General features: G+C 45.5%; 1 protein-coding gene across 1 annotated transcript in view; it reads left to right on the top strand.

Annotated features, from left to right (window-relative positions):
* The first annotated feature begins 10327 nt into the window (after positions 1-10327).
* The window catches only part of CACNG4 (calcium voltage-gated channel auxiliary subunit gamma 4), a 40377-nt gene continuing 24539 nt past the window's right edge, over positions 10328-26165 (top strand). The window contains exon 1 of the mRNA XM_041409531.1: positions 10328-10550. Coding sequence (XP_041265465.1) covers positions 10328-10550 — 223 coding nt within the window. The remainder of the gene's footprint in view (positions 10551-26165) is intronic.

The raw sequence follows: 26165 nt of genomic DNA, 5'->3' as shown, positions 1-26165 counted from the left end.
GCAGAAAGAACATAAAGGGGATTGGAATAGCTTAAAGGAATAAGCAGAATTGGAAAGATCTGGGCTTTAAACTTGGTTCTGCTATTGAAGTCATTGTTAGTGCTCTCCTCAACTGAGGAAAAAATGTCTTAGGGGAAAAAAGCGGGGGAAAAATGAAATATTAAATGTATTTTTCTGACTGTCTCAACTGCTGGAATTATAACAGTGCAAATTACTCCAAGCTTTTAGCAATAGAGTGGAATCCATTTGACCTTTCTTTCCTCTCCAACCTTGTTTTGTCTTGAGCCCTGGCTTGGGATTGTGAGGACAACTGCTGGCTGTGCTACAGAAGTGGGGGGGAACAAAAAGGTGCCTGGCAGGCTCCAAGCCCAGAGAAGGCAGGAGAGAGAGAGAGTGTGTGCAGCCTGGACCTGGCTGTGCCCTTACTCTCAGCCAGGCAGGTTTCCACACAACAACTGAGCTGGGCTTGCTTCGGAGTTCAGGAATCCTGCTGCCCATCCACAGAGGGACGGAGCCCCTGTGGTGCCCCAGCCTGTCCCCACACCCTGTGACAATCACTGCCCTACCTGGCCCCAGGATGGAGAACAGCAAAGCCCTGTGCATCCCCAGCCCTGTGGGGTATTTAAAAATACCATTTTTTGAGGATGGTGTTGGAGCCCTTGCTCTGCCCATCACCAAACCCACGAGGTCTGTGTGGGGATCCCTCACACCTTCCCCACCTCCACAAGACTGCATGGAACTGTAAATAAAACATCACACTCTGTCTCAACAAGAAGAAAACCCCCAGCACATCATCACTTTGTAGCAAATGGGAATGGCTTCTGGCACTTTCCTTGGAGAGGCTGCAGTCTGGGGTGGCCGTGGGTGTCTCACAGCAGCCAGTGCCCATTAAATAACCCTGCCCGGCCCTGCTGCCCCGCTTGGTTTGTCTGCCTCCACCATGTTCCACCAGGGACTGATTTGGGAGATTGAAAAGCTTCTGCATCTTCTCATTACCCCTGCAATGTCCCCTCTGAGAGGGGATTGGAATTTCTGGTCCCTCACATGTAATTTTCGCCGTGCCGTATTTGCCACTTCTATTTATTTTCCATTTTAATGCTTGTAAGACTGGAATGGACTTTTTTTTATAGAGGCATTACTGTTATGGGGAAAAAGTCAACATCTGCCAGCTCTTGCTGTAGAGATGCTGTGTTGGTTTTTTTTTTTCCATGCTACCTAGAAACCATTGTGTTAACAGAGATCTTGCTGGAATGCTTTCCTGTGAAAAATGTAAAAAAAGCCTGTAAAAAGGTAAAAACATTTATGTTAGAAATGTTCACCTAAATAATGCAAAGAAAAAAGAGACCTGAGTTGGAATAGGTGGGGGGGTGGGACTGGAGGAGGATGGGGAAGGATCAGATGTTCATATTTTGGATTTCTAAGTTCTGTGTAAGAACATGTACATATTTCAAGAAAAGCGGGCACTACTGGCCAAGAAAAAAAAAATCCCATTGAAGGAATGATTTTTCTTTGAAAAATAGAATTAAGCAGGACAGTTTTAATGAGTTTAATCATGAAGTCTGACATTAGATGTTGACCTGGTAATGGTTCTCTGCTATGAGAAAATGGGTTATTTACAACCAGAATTGCTGCTGCTATTTTTCATTCTAAGTAAATTATAGTAGAATTATTCACATGATACCATTGCTGTATGGAGCTCAGTAGAAAACTAATTCCTTTCAGCTTTTTGAAGTCTCATCCCCATTCTTTAACAGTTTCCTCATAGATCACAAAAAAAAAAAAAAAATCTGGCTGCACCAACATACATGTGATGAACCTAAAACACTTTCTAGACATTTATCTATTGAATTTCCTATGCACAAGTTTAATGGATACACCACAAAACAGGACATTACTTATTTGTTAATTGAATTGAGTAATTATTCAATTGAGTCTCATAGGTGAGGATTTTTTTTCCTCAATTAGCAGAGCTAAAAGCACATGGAAAAGCTGTAGGTGTGTTCCAGCCCTTCTTTGCATGGATCACTCAGAAAATCATGTCTTTTTAATAGCAGTGGCAGTAACCATCTAATAACCTGCATTAGGAAGGCTCTAACACTTGGCAAGCCTTTTCTGTTCCTCCGTGTTAAATATTTTGTCAAGGCTTTCACAACTCTGGCTACTGCAATTCCTTGTCTTTCTCCAAAAGTCATTTTCCTTTGGAGCTGATGAGTCTCTTCTCTTGGGCAGAACCTGCTGTTTCCTGGATGTTCTTTGGCAGCCCTTGAGAGCCGCGCCGTGCCGGGGCAGCATCCCCGGTCAGCTCTGGAGGGCTGGCCTGGAACTGCCCTTCCCACACCCAGGATGGCAAAGCCAAGGCAGGAGCTCAGGGCTGGGACCTCGTGGGTTTGCCCACCCCACCAGGGGATGGGGCTCTGCTGCTCCTCAGAGAATTCACAGAATCACAGAATGACCATGTTGGAAGAGACCTTCAAGACCATGGAGTCCAACCCAGCCCCAGCCCCTCAGCTGAACCCTGGCCCCCAGTGCCACATCCAGGCTTTGTTAAACACACCAGGGATGGGGACTGCACCACCTCCCCAGGCAGCCATTCCAGAACTTTATCCCCCTTTCTGTGAAACACTTTTACCTGATTTCCAGCCTGTATTTCCCTTGGTGCAGCTACCCTTGCACTTCTAGCATTCCAGAACTTTATCCCCCTTTCTGTGAAACACTTTTACCTGATTTCCAGCCTGTATTTCCCTTGGTGCAACTACGCTTGCACTTCCAGCTGGTGACAAATCAGCGATTCCCTGGGCTCCCCCAGCCCTTGGCACACCCCTTCCTTCCCAGCAGCAATGCTGCTGCCACTGCAGCTCAGCCAGCTCAGCACCAGCATCCCTGAAGGGCTGTGAAGTCCCACCAGAATCTCTTAATTTCTTCCACATTCTTCTAATTATTTTTCTGAGAAGAGCTTATTGGGGAACAGAGAAAATCATGTTGGTTCAAGGTGCTTCTGAATTTTATTTTTCTTTTACATTTTTAAGAGGTTTTTCTTTGGTGTTGCTTTTTATTTGGTTCATATGTTGGCTGCTGTAACAAAAGCCCTCTTAGAGAATTTTCTGCATTTACAGTTTACTGATAAATGTCTGTTGTAGAGCTCTTCCTCCACTCCCAAAAAAAATCCACACCACCATGGGGGAAGAATTTAAACACAACATACAGGTGCTACCAGATGGATGTACTTAATCACTGTGTTGAGTATAGAAACTTCAGTTTAAACTGTGCCAGGTTTAAACCATTTTTACACACGGCATTAACAGGATGTAAAGTGTTACTGGTCCTACCAGCTCTTCCTCCAAAAAACATCAGGGGCAACACTGAGTGTTCTTGGAAAAAGAAGGGAAGGAGAGGAAACCCCTGGGACCTTATGCTGATTGAATGCTGTCCCAGAGAGTTTATGGCTCAGCCAAGGAGGAGGTGTTTGCTGAGTAAGTGTGCTGTGACCTGGCTCTGAGCAGACAAGCAACATCTGAGGTGTGAAGAGAGATAAAAATCAATAAATACACCATTTACCATTTACTCAGCCCAAACAAAATACTTCATGGAGACATTGGTGTAGCTTTAAGAAGTGAGAGCACAGTTCCAGTGCAATGTGGACAGCAAGGCTTCCTGGAATTCTGCTGGCTGTATTTACAGCTCACTTAAAACACCATGTTTTGTAATTATTGCTACAGCTTTTCTTTCTCTTCTTCTCACTGCTTCTGGCACATAATGGTCTGTGGAAAGGTGTTTTTGCCACTCCATGTACAGTTGTTAAGTGAGGAAGAGGTGAAAGGATTCTTCCAGCATTTATTCCACCTCAATTAACCCATGAATTGGGATTGGGTTTAAAGCTCTGTTCTTCCTCTTGGCAAAACTTCCCCTTGAGTTCCCCTGTTTCTCACCTCCCACCTCCCCTCACTCGCTGATGTCTCTGTCTGGAAAAATAATTGCATTGAAAGTGGAGAAGAGCGATGGAATGAGAAATGCTTGTCAGGGACAGGCTTAGAGCCTCTGTTTAGGTAAGCTCAGTCCAGCTGGGATCCTCCCAGCAAAGCCCTGGCTCCCTGGTTCAGCATCCATCTCCTAAGTGTAATTCTATGGAAAAACAGCTCTTCAGACCCCTGTTACAAATATCTGATCCAGAGCATGTTTCTGATAACTCGTGCTCAGAGGTTGCAGTTCCAGACGATCCAAAAGGATTTCCTGGTCTTGTGTAGAATAAAAAACCCAGACACAGGAAAGAGCAGATAAACCCACTTGCGTCTGCTTGTTCCATCCCTGACCTCTCAGAAGTAATGACTAACTGTAATTTCACCTTCTAATTTCATTTTTTAGCAGGCTGAGTGTTTATAGAACTTTTCAAGGGAGCTGCTGGAGTGTGCTCCTGAAAGACCATTTCTCTGGTGAATAATCGGCTGAAATTCTAATGAGAAAATCCTTTCAGTGGCCAACAGCCTTCCTACTCAAATGCTGCATTATCAGCTCCAAATTATTCAGACAGATCTGAGGAATTTACTTTAGGCAGCTTAGGAGATAAATTCAGTGCAGCAAGTTATCATGATTGATTTCAGTATTTAAGACTTATCCTAAAAACCTGTTTCGCTCAATCCGCCTCCTAACACGCTTCCATTGAAGCCCCTTTTTTTCAGGTTTAAAAGCAACCTGAGTGCAGCAATTTCCCTTTCACTGGCCAAGGGTGATTCTCCTGCCCTCTCTGGGTCTGTGGGTGATGCAGAGCTTCAGAGGCAATGAGCTCTCCACCAGACTGCCTCATTTTTTACCCTCCTGTGACTCCAGCCACGCTGCTCTATGCACCTTCTCCCTTGGATCTGACAGGGAGCATTTGCTCCAAAGAGGATTTATATATTTATTTTCTAAAGGCCATTAAAGAGACTAGTGTTTCTTTGTTTGTGGGGAGATCAGGAGCTGGTGCCCAGGAGTGCTGACAGGATGAGCACAGGCATTGTGGGCTCAGGGAGAGCCCTTGGAAAGGCCATCCCCCACTGGGACATCTCACTCCCTACTCCACTGGGAACAGGACATCCCATTGCCTACCCCACCTCCCAGTCTGGCTGCAGTTCATGTAGGGTTGTGTGGAGTAGCTCTGGGTGTGTTTGTACAGCACAAACAGGTGCAGAATGATGTCTTAGAGGTGGCTCATAATGGGTGGAATGAAAGAATCTCACAGAATTATTCCCTTTCTTCACCCTCCCCATCACTGTTCCGTATTCCCAAGGAGAATTTGTATTTCCCTCTGGATGTTATCCTGAGAAGGAACACAGCTCATTCCAGCAGTGCCTTGCCTGGGTGAACTCTCACTCACACATCTGTTTCTCCAGCACTGAAAAGATTATGATTTTTTTCACTGGCCTTTTAGCAGGTTTCTGGTGCTAGAAACTCCCATAACATCTCATCAGGACATTCTTCTCCAAAGCTGTTGAAGTATGATGAAAATCAAGACTCCTATTAACCACTTGCTCTTTCTCCCATTCCCTTTTTAACACTTTAAACTCACAAATAACCCTGCTCATGGATTTAACTCCTTCTCTGGGTAATTGTTAATGTACCATTTGGCACTGCAATGAATTTCCCCATGCTTAGGACAGGGACAAGAGGTAGGACTTGAGACATGGAATTGCATGGCAGGCAACAGGCACAGTGAACTTTAGGTCTGTGAGATGTGTGCAGTATTAGTTTGTTCTGTAGCAGGATGTGAATACCATTGATATTAAATATCTTACCAGGAGGGCTGAGTGTTTGAAGGACAAGCATTCATAATTTGCTTTGACATTTGACATGATCAAGCCAGTAAAGGAATAATATTCCATTTCTCCATTGTCAAAAAGATAATGAGTTCCATAACTATTGGTATTTTGGGAAAAATAGAGCCTATGTAGTGTAAAATGTGTGAGAGCTGCTATATATTCTTCTATAAATTACGTATATCATGTTCTTTTGTTGGCCCTATTCAAACACAGCATGCTTATCCTTTTTAATTTTCTGGTTTGCTGTGCAAGTCTCTAACAAAAAACATTTTTTTTTAATGAAAAAACTTTTCTTCAGATTATTTATAGAAAGAGTAGTGCTGTCATCGAGTCTGTCTCATCATATCATTCTTGGGTATCAATTTCTAGGCTCGGATGACAAACCATAGCAGCTACTTTTCCAATAGCAGCATCTGGCTTCCTGGCAAACTCAAAATGCAGTTATCTGGAAAGCTTCAGAGTTGCTTCTGAGCACATTTTATTTATTAGAAAGCAGTTGTGTTGCTTTGCTTCCCATGACTAAGCCAAGGAATATTTAATATATTAAAAGGAATAATAGAATCTAGGCCAAGCTGTTGTCCCTAAAGCGTCAAGGAATGACAATATTTTTCCTTTAAGATGACCATTTGTTCATCTCTGAAGGACAATCTGAAACTCTTTGCTCTCACTCCAGATGCTCTTTGAAAGGACTAAAAAAGAAATTCAGCCTTATAATGCCTCAAACTAAACTCAAGCTCACCCTTTCCTAGAATGAACCCTCTGAAATGTGATGGTGACTTGTCTGCCAGCCTGGCTGCAGAAAGAAGGCCCTCTGCACAGAGTGGGGTCCTCAGAGTGAAAGGCACAATGTCCTTGCAACTTATGATGAATTATGATAGAAGGAACAGGTGGGTCTGTGGGTCAGGTTCTGTACCATCCCTAAATATGAGTGAATTCAACCTTTGTTCCACTATAGAATGTATGAGATTGATCATTTGGATCCAGCTCTGCAAAGATCCCCTAAGGTAGTTCAGTAGATGTCACAGTAACCTGCAACATCTGATCCAAAGTGCATGAAAATATAGTTCCAGGAACAATTTTAGTAGTACTTCTCCTTGTCAGTGACCCACTGACACCCTCTGCCACATCCCAGGGTCTCCAAGGTCCTGTGCTCAGGCTGGAGATGTGAAGCTCTGCTGCTGAGCTGGTGGTTTAACCAAATCCCACTACTGCCCTGGGGATAAAAGGAGATTATCCGACACTGTAAAAATGGATGAAACATACAGTTCTCCATACACAGCATAACCTGAAGGAGGTTATTAAGGATTTTTTTCCCCCAATATCAGCATCAAATTAGATAGGAAAGACACCAAGACCCACAGAAGATGACAATAACCAATTATATAGATGTCCTTACAGTTTTAGGACATTCCTAGATGCTAAAACTCATTCTCACGTGCACAGAGCTAAAAGCTGAGAAAGAACAAGGGAGGATGAAATATTTGTTCCAGGCTTTGATGATGGTTAGACTGTATCTACATAAAAAACCCTATTTAATTGAAGTGATTATTTTCATTCTGAAAAGAACTCTCCCGAGTTTTTCTTGAGCAATTTCCAAAAGTTTCTTTCAGTGAAATGCTAGTGTTATTTTTCTAGATGATAGATTAAAAAAAAAAAAATCTAAGAAAGCCTAATCTGTTAAACTCAATATGTTTGACACTTAGCAGCAGTAATGCTAAATGGTAACATCTTGCAGTTTTCTTCTGATATCAGTGGTGTCTCTGGGGCAGGATTTTATTAGTGACAGTTCTCACTGAATTCAGTTAAAGCCAAAGTTTTGTCTCCAAAGTAACTGTTATTCAGTTCAGAAATAAAATGATCAGGCACAAGATTTCATTTAAAGCTTTGAACATCAACGTCAAGGAATCAAAACAATTCTGTTTCTAGATTCTGTTTCTCCAGGGTAAAAATTATTTCTGGGTTTGGACTCCTGTCCTTGCACGTTGTCGTGCTGAATTACAGGGAGACGCTGTGGGGCTTTCTCTTCTCATTGTCCTGAGCTTCTGCCTCTGGTCTGAGCTTGGAACAATTGGATCTTAATTCTGATTGAGGACGGAGGAGGCTGCTGCAGTGCAAAACACCCTGCCAAGGCTCTGCTGCTACATTCAATGGCAGTTTTATAAGGCTGTATCATAAGCAAAGCCTGCAAATCAAAGGTGGCACGGTGGGCAACCTGTGCTGCATGCAGTGGGTCAGAGAGATTTCGTGTTTAAGAAAAGACTACACGCTTTTCTGCTGTTGAAGAGCGTAAGCACTTTTGCCTTCCTTCCGCCACGAATGGAGATTATTCAATGGTTGGATTTAATGAATTCAAAATCCTTAGAAAATCACTAGAGCCAGACATCAATGTAAAATACTCCACCAGCTTTCTGTAGTGGAATATAATATTAGCTCTCCCACAATCTACTTCATGCATTTCAAAAGAATAGAGAACATTTTTAAACTAAAGAAGAGAGCTTGGGCAGAAAATGATTGCCTGCCTTGGATGCTGCTCTGTAACCCTTCAGGAGCCTGAGTTATTTCTCTCAGGGCAGGAGAAACAGAAACAGATGTCTTCTTTGCAAAAATGGGAGGGGGAGGGAGAGAAGCAAGATATTTTATTAATAAATGCTGTTAATGTGCTGTTACCTTGCCCAGTCAATAGGAGCGTTGCTGCAGGGCTGGTGGCCCTGAGCCCGTGGAAACCCTGGTGCTGCGTGTCCCCTTTCTCTGGTGAAGGCTGCTGAGAGCCCACCAGCACAGCCACCACCCCCACCGTGTCCTGTGGCATGTCTGGACTGGGAGTGCTCAAGGAGGACATTTCAGAGCCATCTCTGCTCTGGGTACAGCCCACCCAGCCCTCCCTCTCCCCCTGCTCCAGCCATAAGCATCTCTCCCAGCAACACCATAATACAAATAAATAATATTAATTAAGGCTCAATAGGTTTAAAAAGCTATGGAAATAGCTTCTCTGCTGCTGTTTCAGTATCTCATTTCCCCACTCTGTCCAAACCCCCAAAGCCCAGAGGTACAAACGTATATTTCAAATGGGAAGTTTGCTGAACCTCATTAAACTTAAAGGCTAAATCCCATTTTTTGGAACGAGGTTTCACTCTGCTTTTGAGTTTACCTGATTTCATTCTTCCATCCCTAATGGAGACATTCATTTAGAAGGTGATTTTTGCAAAGGCACTGATACACCTACAAACCACAACTGAAAAGAAAAGCAGAATTTACATTTTTAAACCAAGCATCTGACTTTGGAGCTGTTCTATGTTTATCGGCTTCATGTCTGAGCAATTCACCGAGGTCTCTGCAAAATAAAGACCAGCTTTTAATTTCTATTTGCTTTTTGTTCTCCCAGTTTTTTTCTGAAATGGACGAGCAGCTGAAAAGCCTCTCTGCGTTGGTATGCTGAGCATTGGAGTCACACAAGCACCTGCAGCCATCCACGCACTGCTCGGCAAGAGCACTGTATTTCTCGAGGTTTGTAGCTCTTGTCCTCCCACTCCCTAATTCATATACATAAAACTGGTGTGCTGCCACGTTCCCTCCACACAAATGCATTAGCTGATCAGGAAGCCTTCCCATTCATCTGGCTTGTCACTTGCATGAGGTGGAGGCAGGACCGACTTGTCAACTCGCGGTGATGAGAGTGAGGGGTGGAAGACAGGATAGTGCGACAAAAATGGTGTAGATATTTCTCCCCTTGCTTTTCCATGGGAAAATATTTTCAGGTGCTGGATTGTCTCCACACCCTTCCAAACAGGAGCAAACCAGCAACCCAAACACTTGCCTACAACCTCCTCGGGTAATTAATCACAGAGTGAGGCTGCAAGAGGAAATGATGGCTAAACCCCCTTGATGGCTCTGCTGTAGCTCCCTGGCAATGTGGGCATCTTTTTGGAATTGCAACATCCCCACAGTGTTTGGCACGGTTTCCACGGTGATTTCCAGGGCAGCCCATGCAGCAGAAGGAAGGTGTGCAGAACCCACCCAAGAAAGAGCAGTGAAGGTGCAGAGCTTTGCACCTCTAGAGTGGGCAAGACCTCCCTGCTCTCCAGACAGATCCTGGCACCCTGCAGGGTTGAGAGCCAGCCTGGTTCACACTCACACCTTCACCCGCTGTGAATTTCATAGAACGACAGAATGGTTTGGGTTGGAAGGGACCTTAAAGCCCATCTCGTTCCATTAGACCAGGCAGCTCCAAGCCCCGTCCAACCGGCCTCGAGCACTTCCCGGTCTGGAGCCCGTCAGGCGTGGCAGAGCCCGCTCAGACCGAAGGACCGGAGCGATGCTCGGCGGGCGCGCACCGGGGGCCGGGGCCGGGCTCTGCCCGCCGGGGCGGCGTCACGTCGGGGGTCGGGAGGCTCCGCGCCTCCGGTTCCCGGGGCCGGGCCGCCCCTCCCCGCGTCCCTCCCTGCGTGCCTCCCTCCGCCCGCGGCCGGTGCCTGCGCGGCCGGGGCGGTGCGCGGGGGCGCGGCCGGCGGCGGAGCCCCGTGCGGGGACTATGAAGCACCATGGTGTGGTGTGACCGTGGCGTCCAGATGCTGCTGACCACGGTGGGCGCCTTCGCAGCCTTCAGCCTCATGGCCATCGCCATCGGCACCGACTACTGGCTCTACTCCAGCGCCCACATCTGCAACGGCACCAACATCACGACGGACGAGGCGCAGGGGCCGCCGCGGCGGGCGCGGGGCGATCTCACGCACTCGGGGCTCTGGAGGATCTGCTGCCTCGAAGGTACCGGGGCCGCGCCGGGGAGGGGGGAGCAACTTCCCCGGGGGGACCCGGCTGCGCTCCCGGAGCCGCCGGGCAGCGCCCGGGCAGAGCCCAGCGGGAGCTGGAACCGGAGCCGCCGGGCTGAGCCCCGCCGGAGCCGCGGCCGGAGCCGCGCCGCTGCCTCGGACACGGCCGAGGAGGAGGATGGCGTTACCGTGGCAACCGGCATCTCCGACATTGCCATGGGAACCGGCGGCGGGATGCGGAGCGCTGCCCAGGGGAGCGCTGCCCAGGGGGGCGACCTCGCTCCGCGACCATCGCCGGGGCTTCGCGGCTGTGGGGGGCTCCTGGCGGGGACGGGGCTTTGGGTGCCTTGGGGCGCACCTGAGCCCTGCAGGCTTCGGGGCTGGGTCCCCCCTCTCCCCCCTGCCCCCGGGACTTTGGCTTTAGGAGCTTTGGAGCTCAACCACAGCTCTCGGGCAGGACAGCGGGAACTCCAGTTCCTCCCAGTCTGCCCTCAGACAGAGACACCGGGAGCTCGGGTGGAGGGGGTGTTGCCACCGCTCAGGTGCTTCAGTGGGGACTCGGGGTTCCTCGATACAGCCCGAGGGTCAGGCTAGAGGGTGGGAACAATAAAAAGATGGGTGTTGTAGCGGCTGAGCTGGGCAGCAGGACCCCGCTCCCCGCAGAGGCCGAACATGTGGCTCCCGCTCTGAAAATGGAGTTGTGGAGAAGGCGCGGCGGTAACTGCGGGGACAAAGAAGCACATGGGTGTTGCGAGCATTTGGCAGAGCAGGTCGCAAAGCCCAGATGCGAAAGCACATCTGTCAGCCGAGAGCGCGGGGCTCCGGCCGTGGGAACGCTGCACATCCCCGGGAAAGGAGGGACGTGCGCGGGCAGCGGGGCCGTGGCCGCGGCGGCTCTGAAGCCACTCACCTGCTGGTCCATGGTGTCTGGGAACGGCCAGCAGAGCCTCGGTGCTGCCGGAGGAGAGTGTGGGGGAAAGGGAGGGCAGAGGGAGGCTGGTGACTTGTGCCGAGCTGCTTTGTGGCTGGGGTGTGGGGGTACCGGGGCCCCGCTCCCCACCGGGATGCGCTCGGCGGGCGGGCTGCTGCGCACCCCATTCCATCAGCGCGGCTCGGCGCTCGGCAACTTTGCAAACCCGGCTTTGTGCTTTATTCCAACTGACAGACGGCTCAGCCCAGACGAGCCCAGCTCCGGTTCAGAGTCGCAGCTGTGTTTAGATGGGTTTTTTTCTCCCCAGAACAGACTGTGGCGTGGTAGAAAACACCTCATTCTCACGTCTGTTCTCATCTTCTCCTCTAGCTAATGATTTAAGGCTACAGTGTAACATGATTTTTCTCTTAAAATACCGGATTTGCTACCTAGCAATAGTAGGCATACATAGAAGAGCTGTAGGAAAAGGAAATATTTTTAGATGCTAAAGAGAGAAAGAATTATTGAAATGTGAAGGTTTATGGGTAATAGCAATGCTTGGCTTTATGACTCTTAAAGGGAATCTAACACTCAGCATGGGCTTTTATGGCACCTGGAAAATGAGGGCTTGCATCTGAGAGCTCCTGAGTTTGCTTGAGAGGTGCTGAGCATCCTCCACTTGAACTGAATCTTGTGATCTTCACTGAGCTTGTTCTAAGTGTCTTCAGCCTCTGTTTTTCATGGAAAATAAGTTTGTTTGTATCTTGCAGGAGTTGCTGAGCTTGTTCAGCTAGGCTGGACCTGTCACCTGTGGGAAAAATCCCTGAGCTTCCCAATGTCAGGATTTCTGTGTGGTCTCCCAGTAACACCATTCATAGAAGTGCAGCTTTGACTGAAACTGGTGGGATTTCTTCCTTGATTTCACCTGGGCTTAAGTCAGGACTTTGTTTAGGAGAGCAGTCAGGGGAGCTGTGGGGAATGGGCAGTGTGGAGGCAGCTCCCAGCTCCATGGCCAAGTTCCAGCCTGGCTGCACCACTGGGCAGCAGTGGTGCCCTCCTGGCATCACCAGGGGATTTGGACCAGTTGCACCCAGGAGCTGTGTGCCAGTGAAGCTCAAACCCCCATCACTTTGGGGGATAAAAAGGCGTTTCATGGGACACATCAAACCGACAGCAAGGGAGCTGTTCTGCTCAAAATTCAAATGCTCATAATCAAATTATAAAGTTACAATTTTTAAAGTTGTCAAATATGTGCTAAGAATGCCCAATTTGAGAAAGCTGTCATCTGTTCACAGAGCTGAGGAGCAAAGACTACATTCTCTCCTCCTTTTTCAGTATGTTCTGTTTTGTAAGATAAAATCTATAGATACAGTAAATTATTCATGTTTTAAACCATGGCATGGGACTTGGATTTCAACATGGAACCATTCCTTTGTTTTATAAAATAATAAAACCATTTCTAGAAGCTGATTTAAAACAACACTCCCTTGACCATTTCAGAGCCTCGCTCATTTGAAGTGGCTGAGTCTTTTAGTAATCTAAAGGTAATATTGCAATTCTGAGGAGATACATAGCAGGAAAATAGCTTCAGTTATGGATTTTTATATGTGTTTGAATGGTCTGGCTTCAAACCTATTTTTAGAAATCTTCTGGTGTTTTGGAGAAATAATTGTTAAAACCTCCTTGATTTATTTTAATGGTCTTTATTGCCATTTCACTCTTATGTCAAAAAGACAAATCTGAGACACAAATATACAGAAGCTGAAAATGCCTTTAACAGCCTCTGAAATTGCTTTTGACATACATAAAGCATTTTGCTGAGCAAATTTCAGGTCAATTGAAATTTCCCAGTAAAATGTTTCTCAGCTCTATCAATTAAACAACCTGTATGCTGAATTATGAACAATCACCTGCTCTGTAGCCCCAGTCCCAAGATTTCAAACAAAATTGCTGAAACAGGATGTAAAAGAATAACCTTATAATTAAATTTTCAGGTGCTCCTCAATGTTTTCCTGTTTTTCTTTGAAACAATATTTTACAACAAATTGGCATCGTAATTGGAGTGACACAGCTTAGGGATCAGGCATATTATCTTTGTTTGGAGCTGCAGGGATGAAATCATGTTTCAGCACTAGTAGTTGATACTACTATGGAGCTTAGTCACTCAAGAGGCAGCGTTAATGATCCATCACTCACACTCTTGCCTGTCTAATCCCAATTTTGTTCTTTTAGTGTGTTTGCCAAAGGTGGAGGTAGGAGTTTCATTGAGTGGATTTTAAATAATTGCGCCGTTTCTGTGTGGATTTTTAAATTTTATCCAAGGTAATTGCCTTCGGTGGGAAAGTGAAATAATTCCTGGTGTGGATGTGAGGAGCAGAAGTGGCTGAGCCTCTGAAGGTGGCCCAGGGCTCCCTGGCAAAGCTGGGGTTTGGTTTTCTGGGCCCAAGACAACCACAACAGCTGCAGTCTCAGCAGCTGAAGCTAAAATGTCACCAGAGCAGGGAGCTTCTGACAGACCCCCCATGCAGCCAATCAACCTGAGACCTGCAGCCCTGCACACAAATTCACAAGAAGAGCAAACCAGCCCCGTTTTGGGTGCCTGCTGTTCTGCCCCATGCCCACACCTGAGCTGCGGTGGCTGTCAGCACCTCTGGGTCCCTGGGTGCAGAGCAGGGTCCTGCAAGCCCAGCAGATGCTGTGTCCTGTGAGTAACCATTCTGTGGTCAGCCTGAGCCCAAAAAGGGAGATTGAACCACTCCGACTTCCCAGCAGTTCCTATGGGAAATGGGCAGCACAGCTTCCTAAGCCTGCCACGGTCTTACTCACGAGGAGGATCTGTTTAAAATATTTGCCTAGGAAAAAACAATGTTAAAAACACCACTTTATCCACTGAAACTGCTTATCTTGGTGAACAATCGTGCTGAAGTTAATAGGACAGCTCACAATAGAGCGCTCTGCAGGCTCTGTGACATCAAGATAGGAAATCAAGTAATGTACTTGTAATTTAAATTTATTCAAAGAGTATTTTATTAAACACTTCAGCACATGAATCTCTTTGAACCCATTGTGTCTACTGCTTTTAGTATTCCCTGTTTGCCATTTACTTTTCAAGTGGTGCAATTGGCTGTTTAATTCACGTGGGCCCACGTGTCCTTCCTGGAACATTTATAATGGGGAGGAAGGATCGAGTAAATCATTTCTGGTTTTGAAAACTTGCACAAATGCACATTTGCACAATTATTTGCAAGTCTTCCACCTTGGATGAATGCACACAAACACGGGAGCTGCGGCACCCGCATGCGCCGCTTCCATGGATACTCCTGAAAACAAAATAAAAATGCTTATACCAATGTTTGAGGCAAGCAAATAAAGGCAGGCTGCTGTCCATCAGTACTGCAAATTCATGGCTCATCCGAAAAGAATGAATATTCCTTAGTATTCTCCAAGCACAGCTATGAAGCTCCAGCACCACCACTGTTTGTAATAAACTGAATACAATGCAGACTTTTTATTCCAATGCTGTGGCCAAAGTGTTATTTGGTGTAGAGCAAATGTTAAATCCCTCTAAGATCAGACATGACCTGCCTTGGAGGTTGTGTCCACAGGCACACAAAGAGGTGGTTGCTCTTCTCAGTCTATGCAGGCACATGAGCCTGTGCTCACGCTGTGAAAGAAAAGTGGTGGCAAATGGAGAATATCCAAATGGGTGTCTCTGCTCTGAAAAACTTATTTTGTGATGCTGTAGCCTGTTTTTAGGACAATATATACATATTATTGCACTCCTGAAGAGTGAGCTTTCATCCATGAATCTTTCAACACAAACATGAACCCATCAGTGAAGGACTCTGCTGGGATGCAGACCATGTTTGCACGCTTTCATTCCATACATCCTGCTCATACCATCTCCGTTGCCTTGGTAAAACACACACTCTTGAGAAGGTCCTTGTGCTTTACTCACTGTTTTTAAGAGCAATTCTTAGCACTCCAGTGTCAGCTTTGCTACCCTGGCTGAAGCAGAGCAGTTTTGCTGGCAACTGATGGATTTTTTTTTAACATCCATTTTAAGTTAATTTTTTTTTTTTCCAGAAGCATTCAATTTGTTAGAGTTTCTGAATTTGAAACTGCCTTTGTGGACACAGAGTTCAATCCCTTTGAAATATTGTCCATTGTATTAAAACAATACTTAAAAATACCGAAAATTTGGTGCTGGAGGATCTGCCAGCAGAAGATGGGTTAAGGTATTGTCTCATGATATTCTCACATAACATGTGTCTCCTCAATGCACTTCTTTGAACGTTTATACAGAGGCTCTCAAATGATCTTATTGATGTCACAGAACATCCCTTCTTCCCTGCCCTATGAAACAAGGATCTGAAGCTCATTGACTGAATATATGTCACTTTAATGAATTAATTTGCTTTCTTGAACTTGATCTACTGTATAGCCAGTAGGGAGCTATCAGGCTACATGAAGGTTTTGGTTTTTCCTCCGTGGCTCTCAGCATGTCAGATATCCCAGTGCAAAACTTAGATCCCAAAGACTCTGTGTGCATTAGTGATGCTCCCCCAAGGCTGCAGACCAATGAAAGCACATTTGTAATCCAGCTGTAAAGCTCTTTTCTACTGTGCAGGATGCAATGTGGAGGACATTAATCCTCCTCACCTGGGTTTCAGGATTGTTCTGGGGAGGTTGCAGAAATGTTTTGTGAAGAGTCAAGGAGGTGTTGGGTTGTACAAACAGGATCCTCATGGCTGTGTTGTGCTGCAGTTAGTTTTATTTTGTATATAGTTACACTGCATGTTCTGAGGACTTGACAGATGGCATTTGTGGTAGGATCTGTCAGAGCTATAGTAACTCATTTTGGGGTTTGTGGGGACCTTTGCAATGATGTAATGCAGTCCTTGGGCTTTGTCCAGCAGCTGTTACCTTTATGGGCTTTTATTGCTCTTTTTAGATACTTCCAGGGCTTGCCCTTCCTTCTGGCAGCTCTACTGACCCTCACCAGTGTAAACTGGTAAAACAAGTCAATACAACAAAGTTGGCTTTTTTTTTTTTCGCTCCTGTGAAATTTCAGCACAGTGATTATTCCTCCAGTACACCCTGTGCCATTTGCTGGGTCACACAGTGTCACCTCTGCTCAGGTCGTGCTGTCCCACCTGTAGCTTCAGTCAGTCTTGCCAGGTACAAAACACCTCATAAGAAACTCAGGGGAAGGGGAGTGTACCTGATGTCTCCATCCTGTAGTCTTGTGTATTTTTGCAGAAACAGAGCAAAAAAGGAACAAATATTAGGAAGAGAAGCGAGTGCTTTCATCTCATCTCTAATTCCTTTGAGGAGGTAGGAGTACTTAGATACTGAGTGTAATCTGAAGTCTGTTATTAACACCTCTCAGCTCCCAGATATTTAGTTGGTGTCTCTGTGGTTTATGTGCTAAAGAGCAGCAATTTCTGTAGAATTGCCGAACTGAAAATGGAGAGGAAGGAGGAGGAGGATGATGATGATGGTGATGGGCTTGTGACTCTGGGCTTTGGTAGATTTCCTGCTTCATCTGGGGCCAGTTGCTTTATCTTCCTGCCCCTGACTAGGAGGGATAACTGTGCTTCCTTTCCACCCACTTCCCTCTCATTCTAATAATAAAATGGAAACGAAGATGTGGAGAAACTGGGACACGGCGAGAGGGCTGCCCAGCTTGGGGAAGAGGCAGGAACGCGGCTTTAGCTGGGTTTGAAGCATTCTGCTTGCAACTTATGTTTTATACATGCAATATTGGTGTTCAAGCATGTCTTCCTTGAGGGACAGGATTAAGTCTGATTCTCCACCTACGTGAAGTTAGCTGCTTTCTAGGAAGGCGGTGGAATTATGCCAATATGAAGCCAATATAAGAGAAGGGATCGCAGATTTGTCCCTTCAATTGGACCTTTTCCTGCTGGTCCTTCTTTTCTGAGCCAAAACTCATCTCAGGAAATAAATCAAACTATCAAACTGAAAAACTGGTCCTGCTTCCAAACATTACTTGGTGCTTATCTTCATTCTAGATTTCTGTTTACTGGTATTTATTATGTCTCAGACTTATGGTTCAGTATCCAAATTCTTCCCAACAGATGGCAAGGCAGGATGCACAGGAGTAGTAAAATAAACAGGATAAATGCACAACTGCCCATATGTCTGAGAGGCTGATACACATTTATGACTTCAGAACAAAAGGGTGTTTGCAGCAGACAGCACCAGTGCTGGGCAGGACTTCATGGTTTTTTCTGCCTTGTTCTGAAGCCTCTCACTTTTTCAGTGGGTTTTGATCAGTCAAATTGCAATATATTTTCTCCTTCCTTTTCTGTTCCCAGATAGCTCTTTCCCTTAGTTACTTGTCTCCACTCCTGAAGTACATCAGCTCATTTTATCTTCAACATTTTAACATGGAAGGTGGCTCTGTCCTGGGCTTCAGCTAGTATTTTTTCTTTCAGTGTGGTTGTGACTCTTTTGAGGCGCACACAGAGGTGCTGGGGACCACAGAAACATTTGAGGCTTTCTCTATATTGAGATTTATCATAATATTAATGACAAGCAGCTTCTCTACTATCTCAAAATAGCAAGCCTCCAGGCAAGCTGCCTGCAGGATGGATAGCCCAGCCTAGACAGACTTTGCTAGATTTCCCTTCAGATCTGGGGGCATTTTTGCCAGTTGTTGCATGCTGGGAGTCAAATGCAGTGGAAGCATTGGAGCAGTTCTTGATTTAGCCTGGCAGATAGTCCAGCTCCTCTTCCTCCTCCTTCCCGTGGCATCCTGTCATCTCAACATCTTTGTTCTGTTCCTCTTTTTTCCTCCCCTTGCCAAAATGTTGTAATCTTGCTTCTGCTAAAGACATACCTTTGAAATTAGCTCTTCAATGACAGTGCATGAGTTCTTCTCTAGAAAATAAGTAGATACTGCCCTGGGTAGAAAATTAAGATTTTTTATTTCTCTTCTTAACTTTTGACCATCTCTGTGCCATCCTGCCAATGAAAAACCTGTAATCACTTACTTGTCCAAAAGTATAGTCTGGGTTCTCTTTTTCTCTACCTGTTTCACTTGTTGCCCAGGGTTTATCCAGGCTCCTGCCTACTTAACAAATAGCCCTGTAAATTCTTCTTCAATAGAATTGAGTCATTTCTTGTCAAATGTAATCCATGAAGGAATGATAGATTATAAACACACAGCCATGGTATGAAGAGATGGGTGAAGGGAGAGCACGTTATGGAATTACAGTATTTCCTGTACCAATTGCCAAGCCCTGATACAAATTAACCTCTTTTATTGTTCTTTTTCAAGCATTCCGCCTTTTAATTGCTGTTTTGGAATTGTGCCACTTAGTTGTGCCCTTTGAATGTTTCTCACTTAGCCAGTCCTGTTAGCTTGATAATGCCAAATGTTTCTGAGATATTCAGAAGCACTGAACATCCCCTGCTCGAGTGGGAGAGGGACCCAGCTCAGGCAGGAATTAGCACCCTTGTTTAGCTGCCAGGTTGTTTTTTTTTTTTTTTCAGATTAAGTTAATAACCATTTTTAAGTCACTGCCAATTCTCTACCGGGGTTTCAGATCAGTTGTCTCCCATTTATACTTTTTAAATGATGCAGTTTTGTGTGGAATATGGATGACTGGATGTTTTCTCCTGTCCAAATATATAGCATTCAATAACACTGGGGTTGTTATTGTCTTCCTTGCATCCCAGAGGCACAGTTTATCTCTTGGTGCTGCAAGGCATTAAAAAGGAACCATGGCATGTCGCAATTATGGCTTGAAATAGGATCTTGCCAGAGGAACATTGCCTAAATGTAATCAAATCTAAACTGTAACGTATAGCAAATACCTATCAGAGCTGTGCACACCTATCTCACTGGCTATCAGTGATAGCTGATAGCAAGGCACTGGGTGATTGTGTTGGAAGAATTGTCATGCTGTTGGGGTTTTTTAGAGTTCAGCCCCCAGCATTCAGCTGCCTGCAAGCAAATGAAATAACGAACTCTCAGTGCTGGAAGATCTTGTGACTATTTAGGCTGAGCTTTCAAAGGTACCCAATATGAAAGTTTGTGATACTCCTCCGTGCATGACTCACTAATGGCAGTAGTGGGCTTTAATCATCTTTGTCCAGTGGATATTCTAAATTCAAGTAAGCCATAGCAATGGTCCTTTACATAATGCATATATTTTAATGCAAAATTCGCTAGACTTCGTTTCTTTGTGTGTTGGATTGGTTTTAGCCAGATGATGAAACAGCAAGTTGCATTGTCACATCACATTTTCTTCCACGAGGATTGTGAACAGGGTTGAATCCCTCAAATTCACTGAACAGAGCCCTGTTACTGGAGCCAGTGAAGCCAATAGCCCAAAATGGATTGTTAAACTCCAGATATGGCTCTGCTGAGTGTGGGAAGATGATTTGCAGGCAGCTGTGAACTACCAAAACTTCAGGAATTTGATTTCCACTGCAGAAGGAGAGCCCCAGACTCTGCTTCCTCCCAGATTTAACATCCCCTGTTCCCACTCTGTCACCTGAGGTACACCTGACTGAAAGCAGGTTATTCTCTACAGCTGGAGCTCAGGACTGTTTCAACGGGGTTTTATTAGGGGAACTGTTGGAAAATGTCAGGATCAAGCAGAGCTCTCCTAAACATGATAAAACATCAATTATTAAATCTGTGCTCTCAGTAACAGTTTGGTAATGTTTCTTACAACCGAGTTGCTAACCCAAACCAGTTGGGTCCTTACCCTCATCCTTCTGCCAGCCAGCAGGGGCTCAGTTATTGCCATGACAGTGATTTGGGGGTCACCAGAGTGCTCTTTGCAGACAGACTGACCCCTTCCAGATGGAGCAGTAGGACACAGACAGCCCCAGTCCAAAAGCCCCCTGCACACACTGAACCCAAGCCAATGAACATAGCAAGGGGCTGAGTTTCTTGGCTCATGCTTGGAGCTGCTTGGATGTTCCCACCTTGTGTTTGGATCAGGGCTGGTCCACATCCCCCCAGCTCTGCCCACTGTGAAAACACATTTCTGTCTGTCGACAAAAGGCTCCAAGACTGTGAGCAGACTCTCCAAAGGGTGAGGCTTCTGACCTCTATCCATTGCACTTAGAGTCAGCCAAAATTCATTTTTTAAGTTACTTGGGTGTTTCAAAAGATATTTATCCAAGACTATGCCAGTACCTGCTGACTGTGAGGTTAAACATCCTGTGGGTTGCTCCAGAGGATGGGAAGCTTTTCTCCTTTGCTCTGCACGTTTTGCTCTGCTCTTGTCCTTGCCTTTAGCATTGACAAACACAGATGGTTCCGAGGTGCTTTGGGATCCTTAAAGATGCAGGACCTGAAATAAACCATGTAGCATTTAGGAATGATGTTCACAGCACCACTTCTAATTACAGCCGTTCGAAAAATTCATTTGCAGTGTCCCGCTATGGTTGTGCTTATTAAAACAGAATCCTCTTTATAGTTTGGTAGCAAATTAAGAGGGGAAAAACACAGCTAGCCTGTTCCATCCATGCCTTTGAAAGAAGTTTACCTTCATAATTTGCTTTCTAGGGATATTTCCCTTGTTTTCACTTGTGCTCCTGGTCTGAGTTTTTAATGACTTACTTGGTGTCTCTTGGTAGTCATTTCCCAGTGACCTTTTTGCTCATTTTATTTTAATTTCTATGTATAAATGGCAGCGTTCTAGCTGGAGACATTCTTTGGGCACTGCACAAAAACCCCATAGGGGAGGAAAAACAGGCCAGAAATTTTCCACCTGAATTTTAATCATTAACCCTGGGCTTTGGCCGCACAAAGAGCCAGCACGCTCAGCTCACGCCAGAGCTGGACTCTGGTCCAGGATCGGGGCCAGACCTGGGCAGCAGGACCTCACCATCAGCATCTCCAGGCATCAGCGCTGGATGCAGCTACTCCCACAGGTTATCCCCTTTTCTGGCATGACTGCTGTGCCCCGGGAGGGCTGAGCAAGTGCTTGCAGCTGGCCAGAATATGGGTACACAGCTCCTAATGCTGATTTTATAGCATTAATGTGCACCTGTTTTGGTGGCCAACTGGCACCGTGCTCAGCCTAAAATGTCTGTGTAAGCTCTGTATTAAAAGAGGCATAAGAATTAGCATGTATCCAACATGTCATTAGACACGTGCCTGGTAGACATAATGCAGTATAATGAATATGATCACAAGAATAAATTAATAACTGAAAATATTTTTTATACGTGTGCACACTTAAAACAGGGTAGGAACTAAGTGACACTTGTGTCACCAGTTTATAATTAAAATGCAGTGCTTGAATGGAAATGTAAGCTTCAATTAGCCAGCACGACCCTGCTTCCGGCTTTACTTCCCACTGAAAAGCAACGATAACAAGCTCACATTTATTATCAGAGTTTTTCCTGGAGCTGTGCACTGAAACATGCTCACATCTGAGCCCTTTCACTGAAGACATTTTTTCGCTTCAGCAGTTTGGCATGCCATACAAAGGCTCTCTGATTTTTAGTGATGTTCACCTCCTCTTACATAAAAATGTTTTCTGTGCATATTATTTGGTTTTAGTTAAAGTCCAGGTGCACGGGTTACTGAAGAACCAAAGGGATGGCTCATCACAGAGCACAATGGGTAATTTTTGCTGGGCTTCACTGTATTGCACAGACAAATCCTTTCTTGGAGCTCAGCATTGTGGCTGTGAGAAAGAAAATACCTACGATCCAGCCCAAAGTCCTACCAGGGTAAGAATAGATCCTGTGGGAGATGCTTTGCCCATTTCATTTTTAACTCTCTCAAGGGACAGAGCTTCACAGTTTTGTTTAGAGACACTATTTTGCATTTTAATTTCACCAGTGGGAAGTTAATACATATATAAATTATGAGGTCTCATGTGTTCCCATTTCATCCCAAGAGAATGTTAGGCTTTTTGTAAAATGGCTAAATAATTCTCTGGGTTCTGCCCCCCATTAAAACCAAGATTTATCTTGATTTATGATCCAAATTTTGCTGCTGCTTTGCCTGAGGATTGAGCTTAATTTCTGCAGGAGAGGGCAGAGTCCTTGGCTGTGCAGGAAGGAAGAAAACCCATTTGGCTCCTGCCCAACCCCAGACTTTGGGTACCTGGCTCAGCACTCTGTGTGGGGGACAGAGCCATCCACGGGAGATCCAGATCCTTGAGGTGCCTTTTGAGAGATCCTGACGTCTTCCCAATCCCCCCCGAAATAGGAACCTTTTAGTCTAGGACTTACTCAACCTTGTGTCCATGCAGGAGGTACCTTTTGGGTATTTTAGCACCCTTCAAATTGGTCCACGTGCAGACAAGGCTGCAGGAACCTGGGTCCCAAATAACAAGGACAGGGGATGGCCACCTCAGCCAGTGCTCAGGGGAGCTGGTGAAAAGCACACAAACCCCAACAGCCCCAAAATGTCAAGACTGAGCAGCTGAGCCTCAGAAAGTGTATTTAAGGAATATGTCCTTTCTGACAGAGATGGACCAAATGTCCACACAAATATCTTTTGCAATGCCCCCTCCAATATTTTAAGCAATTTCTACAGGCAGAATTCTTGTGATGTAGGAGTGGATGTCAAGCCAGGATATCTCAGCTCAGAATAGATATGTGCTCTTAGCTTTGGGTCAGGCAGTGACGTGTGGTGGAGTTAGAGCCTCCAGGAACTCTTCAAGTTGTAAAACCTACAAAGCTCCTGGTTTTTCACTGGTGCTGTTCACATGGGACAGAGTGACCTCTCCAGAAAGCCCTTCCAACAGCAGCCGCAGTCTCTCTCAATAGCATTTAATAACTACCCATGGAGAAAATTACACTCTATTTAAAAGGCCAGAAAAATCATCTTCAGTTTAACTCTGCTGACTTTGGTAGAATTACACCAGAAAAGAGTTCTCTCTGATTTCCTTTCTCATACTAATGTTCAGTAGCTGGGCATAAAAAGCCTTTCCAAGGCAGATTAAACAAGTCCAAATGGTGAAATATTCTTTTAATTTTCCTTCACACACGTTATTTTAGGTGTAGCTTGGAACTCTGCCCTTACAAGAGGCATCCCTTTAAATATTTATACAGCATCAATATGTAGCCACCTTCATACGTTTTTAATGATATGTTCCTTTCCAAATTAACCATTAGGTAACCCCGTCCTATGGTGTTCTGTATTTTGCACTGCATTTACCCTACCCATGGATTTTTATTTTTTATTTCTCCGTGAAACAATGAAGATGTCAAGGCAGTGAAGATTCCAGGGGCACCGTGGAAATGAAATTCTTGGAGCACCACTGCTGTTGCCATGTGGACACACACTCAATAGCAACTCTGTGCTGCCCTGCAAGCCAAGGGGATGCAGCCCCAGCCCCACTGCTGGGCCCTGGCAGTTCAGTGCCATACAATGGCAGCTCCTCGCTCCTGGAAATGTAACTTCCAGGATCAGGGGAGAAAAAATATTGAAGCAAACCCAAGCAAAGGAGGGACAGGAAGGGATACCTCCATTTTGAGGTTCTCCTTGAGAAGCAGTAGGTTTCTGGATCTTCCAGAGTTTTTTCTCTCTTTTCTTCTTCTTAATTGTGTTATTAAGATGCTAGAATGTGCCAAGGTGAACAGGACCAACTGCATCAGCTGAGTCAAAGATCTTTTTCTCATGATCTCTTTGCTCAGCCCCTATTCAGCCTGAAAACCCACAGCTGAGTAAGTGTTGGTACAAGCCATGGGTTTTTATAACTCTGGGATTTTTGAGTCCTGTTTAATTACACCACATTATCATAGCAAAGCAGTTTCTGCAGAAGCTGCTCATGGCTTGTTTCCCCTCCCTCCCGAGGGGACCACGGGAGATGGCTGCACCACGAGATTACTGCTGCAGAACCAAACCCTTAGCAAAGCCTCAGCAGACAGACAGAAAGACAGCACACCTCTCCCAGCTTTGGAACAGAGATTATTCCCCTGACCAAACAGAGGGGACATCAGAGTTATACTGAAAAATATTCCCACACGCTTCTTCGCAAGGAAAAGTTTCACCCTGTGGAGCTGGAATCCACCCTCTCCTCCTCTGAAGGGGGCCTTGCCCTGTGCTTGTTTTGCAAGTAGGAGCTTCAGTTAAGTCAGCAGAGATTTTGTCTGAGGATAATGGGCTGAAGGAAATACTGAAAGGCAATTTCCCTGAGTTGCAGGGTTTGAGTCACCAGCAGAGCCCTTCCAGCGCCCGAGCGGCTCCGCGGAACGCGGCTCGGTCCCAGGCAGGATGTCACCTCTCCTCCACTGCAGACAAGGCACTCTGTAAAAGGCTCAGGGGTGTTTTTCTGTCTTCCCTCCAGTGAAGCAAATCTGGTAGGGTTTTGCTACAGCAGTGCCTTGGTTTCTGGGTTTTTAAATGTACTGGTAAAGGGACGTTGTTTGCTCCAAACAGAAGCTGCCTGGGCTTGGCATTCCTGACAGGTGCCTGAGGAAAAGAAGCCAGGCAGCAGCTGAAATCCAACAAACTGCTCCCTTCCACCACGGGAAAGGCAAGGTATGGCCAAGCTGAACTTGTGCTGTTACTCGAGGCTTTTCTTTGGGTTGCAGAGGCAAATTTTTGTGTGTGTGTTTGCTGCAAATATGTTTAAATTCTCTCTGTTTTGGAGGCAAGTAGTCAATGCATCTGAAGTGCATACTTGACATATGTTTCTTTTCACATGCTGTCCTCCATTCATTTCATGCAGCAGATGCTCAGTTTACCACTTTAAATGTATTCTTATTTACTAGAAATTATTTTAGAAAATAGCTGTTTGGAACTAAACATTTCCAGCCCTTCTTTTGGGTGCAGGATGCTCCTTTTTGCAGCTGTCCTGGGTGGCTGCATGCAGATGTTGACAGGTTAATTTGCATTTGAAGAGCTGGGTGCAGTGAGCTAAGCAAGGGTTTTTCTTCCCTGCCTCTGAAGGCAGTCACTTCACACTCCTTGCCAAATTTAGCCCCGATGCTACTCTTCTTAATTAACTAGAGCAACATCCAAGCTGAGTTTGGCCCATTGTTAGCCAGCCATTTATTACAGGGTTGAATTAAACCCCTTGGCCGTGTAGAAGAAAGGCTTTTATTCTGAAAATTGATTGTACTAAAGTGAAACACAAGGACAGCCCTAATTCACAGCAAGGTGGTAGGTACAAGCTGGTTTATCTGATTTCCTCTATCCTGTCACCAGAAACTGCAAATCCAACCTGGTTTTCCTGCCTGCTGCACACTGCTGAGGTCAGAAATGGTTTAGTAAAAAAGGAATCCTGATGTTAAGAAGAATCCCACTCACACTGCTCAGTCCCCCTTCCCAGAGAGTATTCTTTTTCTTCTTGTTGTGCGTTTCTTTTTTCCCTTTAAAATAAGTTCATATCAAGACTGTGAGCACAAAGACCCAGATTTAGACTTCAGTCCCTTCCATTGCTATAGGAAAAGGCAGAAGTCCTGATCCACAGCCCTGCTGTCAGTTCTAGGAGCTGCTGCTGCTGGTCTTTCATGTGCCTGATCCATCCACATTGGCTCAAAGCAGAGACCAAAAGCTTCCACGCTGCAGCAGGGAGAAGAGCTGGCATTCAAAGAGTTGTAGCCCTGTCACCACCAAGGCCCCCTTTGCTTCCTCTTTGGTTTCTTTTTTCCCTTTAGATGTTACAGAACTGCCAAGGAAAGCTATATCCTGTGGGTATTAGAGCACTGAGCTGAACCTACAGAGACATGGCAAGACATAATTAA

The sequence above is a fragment of the Onychostruthus taczanowskii genome, unplaced genomic scaffold (genome assembly GCF_017590055.1).
Source record: "Onychostruthus taczanowskii isolate IOZ18803 unplaced genomic scaffold, ASM1759005v1 scaffold30, whole genome shotgun sequence".
Lineage (NCBI taxonomy): Eukaryota > Metazoa > Chordata > Aves > Passeriformes > Passeridae > Onychostruthus > Onychostruthus taczanowskii.
Note: the sequence above shows the minus strand (reverse complement) of the source record. Positions and strands in the feature narration are given on the sequence as shown.